Consider the following 1,379-nt stretch of genomic DNA (forward strand, 5'->3'; position numbering starts at 1 on the left):
TTTCTTCCTGTTAAAGGGAGTTTTTCCTCTCCACTCTGCTGCTTGTTTTCTTCGAGGCTCTGAGGCGACGGTTGTCGTGACTTGGAGTTTTATAAATAAACTAAATAATTTCCTCTCCTCAGGTTCTTTCTACTCCGACCAAAATCCTTCAGAACTGGACGCTCTGTGTCCGTCTCCTCCGGGACCGTCCAGACCCCAGAGGAACTACGAGAGGATCGGAGAACGGACCGGAACCACGTGAGTATCAGGAGCGTGGGTTAGTGTCGGTTAGTTTCTGTAAATAAACCTCATGTTTTTTTGTTTCATCATGTCTTGGTCCAGGTTCTGGCAGACTCTGGTCCACCTGCTGAAGGGGAACATTGGTACCGGTCTGCTGGGCCTGCCTCTGGCCATAAAGAATGCAGGGCTGGTGGTGAGCGCACAAACAGTGACTCAGATAATTAGATCCTGCTCCTGATCTCATCAGAGCTTCGTGGAAAACTACAGACAGTGTGAAGCAGGAGCTGCAGTTTGAGAACAAATCTGTCATAAATCAGAACATTAACAGAGTTTCCACTGGTTTACATTTATCCATCAAAGGCTTGACCCAGACCTTATTAAGCCCCGACGTCCTCATGTCCTGCTTTCTGTCAGAACTGTAAGTGATGGTTCTGTTCTCCTGCCTGCAGGTCGGACCGCTCAGTCTCCTGGTCATGGGAATCATCGCCGTCCACTGCATGAAGCTCCTGGTCAAATGTTCCCACCACCTCAGCGCCAAGTAAGGAAAAAAAAGATATATATCTTTAATTCAGAAAACACAAGGGCTGGTGTCGTGGTTAATTCTCTAGATCGATTCAAAAGGTTCTGAGTCGATTCAGTTCAATCTGCTTCTAAATAATAAAAATGATTAAACTGTGTTGCAAAACACAAAAATCACTATTTTTCTCTTCATCATAAACAACAGGTTTTAAGGACAAACTTTTTTATAAAAACAGTTTAAAATTGAAGGAAAACTGTCAAGTTTCAAAGGTTTAAATKAAAAAGGAATTGCAGGTGACGGTGTTGTTGGATGATTCATTTTTTAAATATGAATAATTTTCTTGATAAATAAGAAGTGATGGAATGAGGCTGCAGAACGGGAGGGCTAAAATAAATATACTTCTGCTCACTCCTTTTGAGTGTGTGAAAACTGTATATTTTTAATGTTTCTGTTAGCTTCTGTTGTTCTGTTCAGTAAAAATTATTAAACTATTAAATTATTGACAGTTATTAAAAAAATAAAACTACAACATTTCATCACTGTGGATTTCATTAAGCTGTTTGTCAAAGTTTAAAATAATAATATTGGTAACAAACTAAATGATTTTGTTAGAATGTGGTCTTTAACATGTTTAAACATG

The 1,379-nt window shown here is 39.7% G+C and overlaps 1 protein-coding gene across 1 annotated transcript in view; it reads left to right on the plus strand.

Moving 5' to 3' along the window:
- slc36a1 (solute carrier family 36 member 1) overlaps positions 1 to 1,379 on the plus strand; it is a 71,579-nt gene that overhangs the window by 8,408 nt on the left and 61,792 nt on the right. The window contains exons 3-5 of the mRNA XM_014028949.1: positions 123 to 237; positions 322 to 412; positions 669 to 757. Coding sequence (XP_013884403.1) covers positions 123 to 237; positions 322 to 412; positions 669 to 757 — 295 coding nt within the window. The remainder of the gene's footprint in view (positions 1 to 122; positions 238 to 321; positions 413 to 668; positions 758 to 1,379) is intronic.

Source organism: Austrofundulus limnaeus, unplaced genomic scaffold, assembly GCF_001266775.1.
Source record: "Austrofundulus limnaeus strain Quisiro unplaced genomic scaffold, Austrofundulus_limnaeus-1.0 Scaffold833, whole genome shotgun sequence".
NCBI lineage: Eukaryota > Metazoa > Chordata > Actinopteri > Cyprinodontiformes > Rivulidae > Austrofundulus > Austrofundulus limnaeus.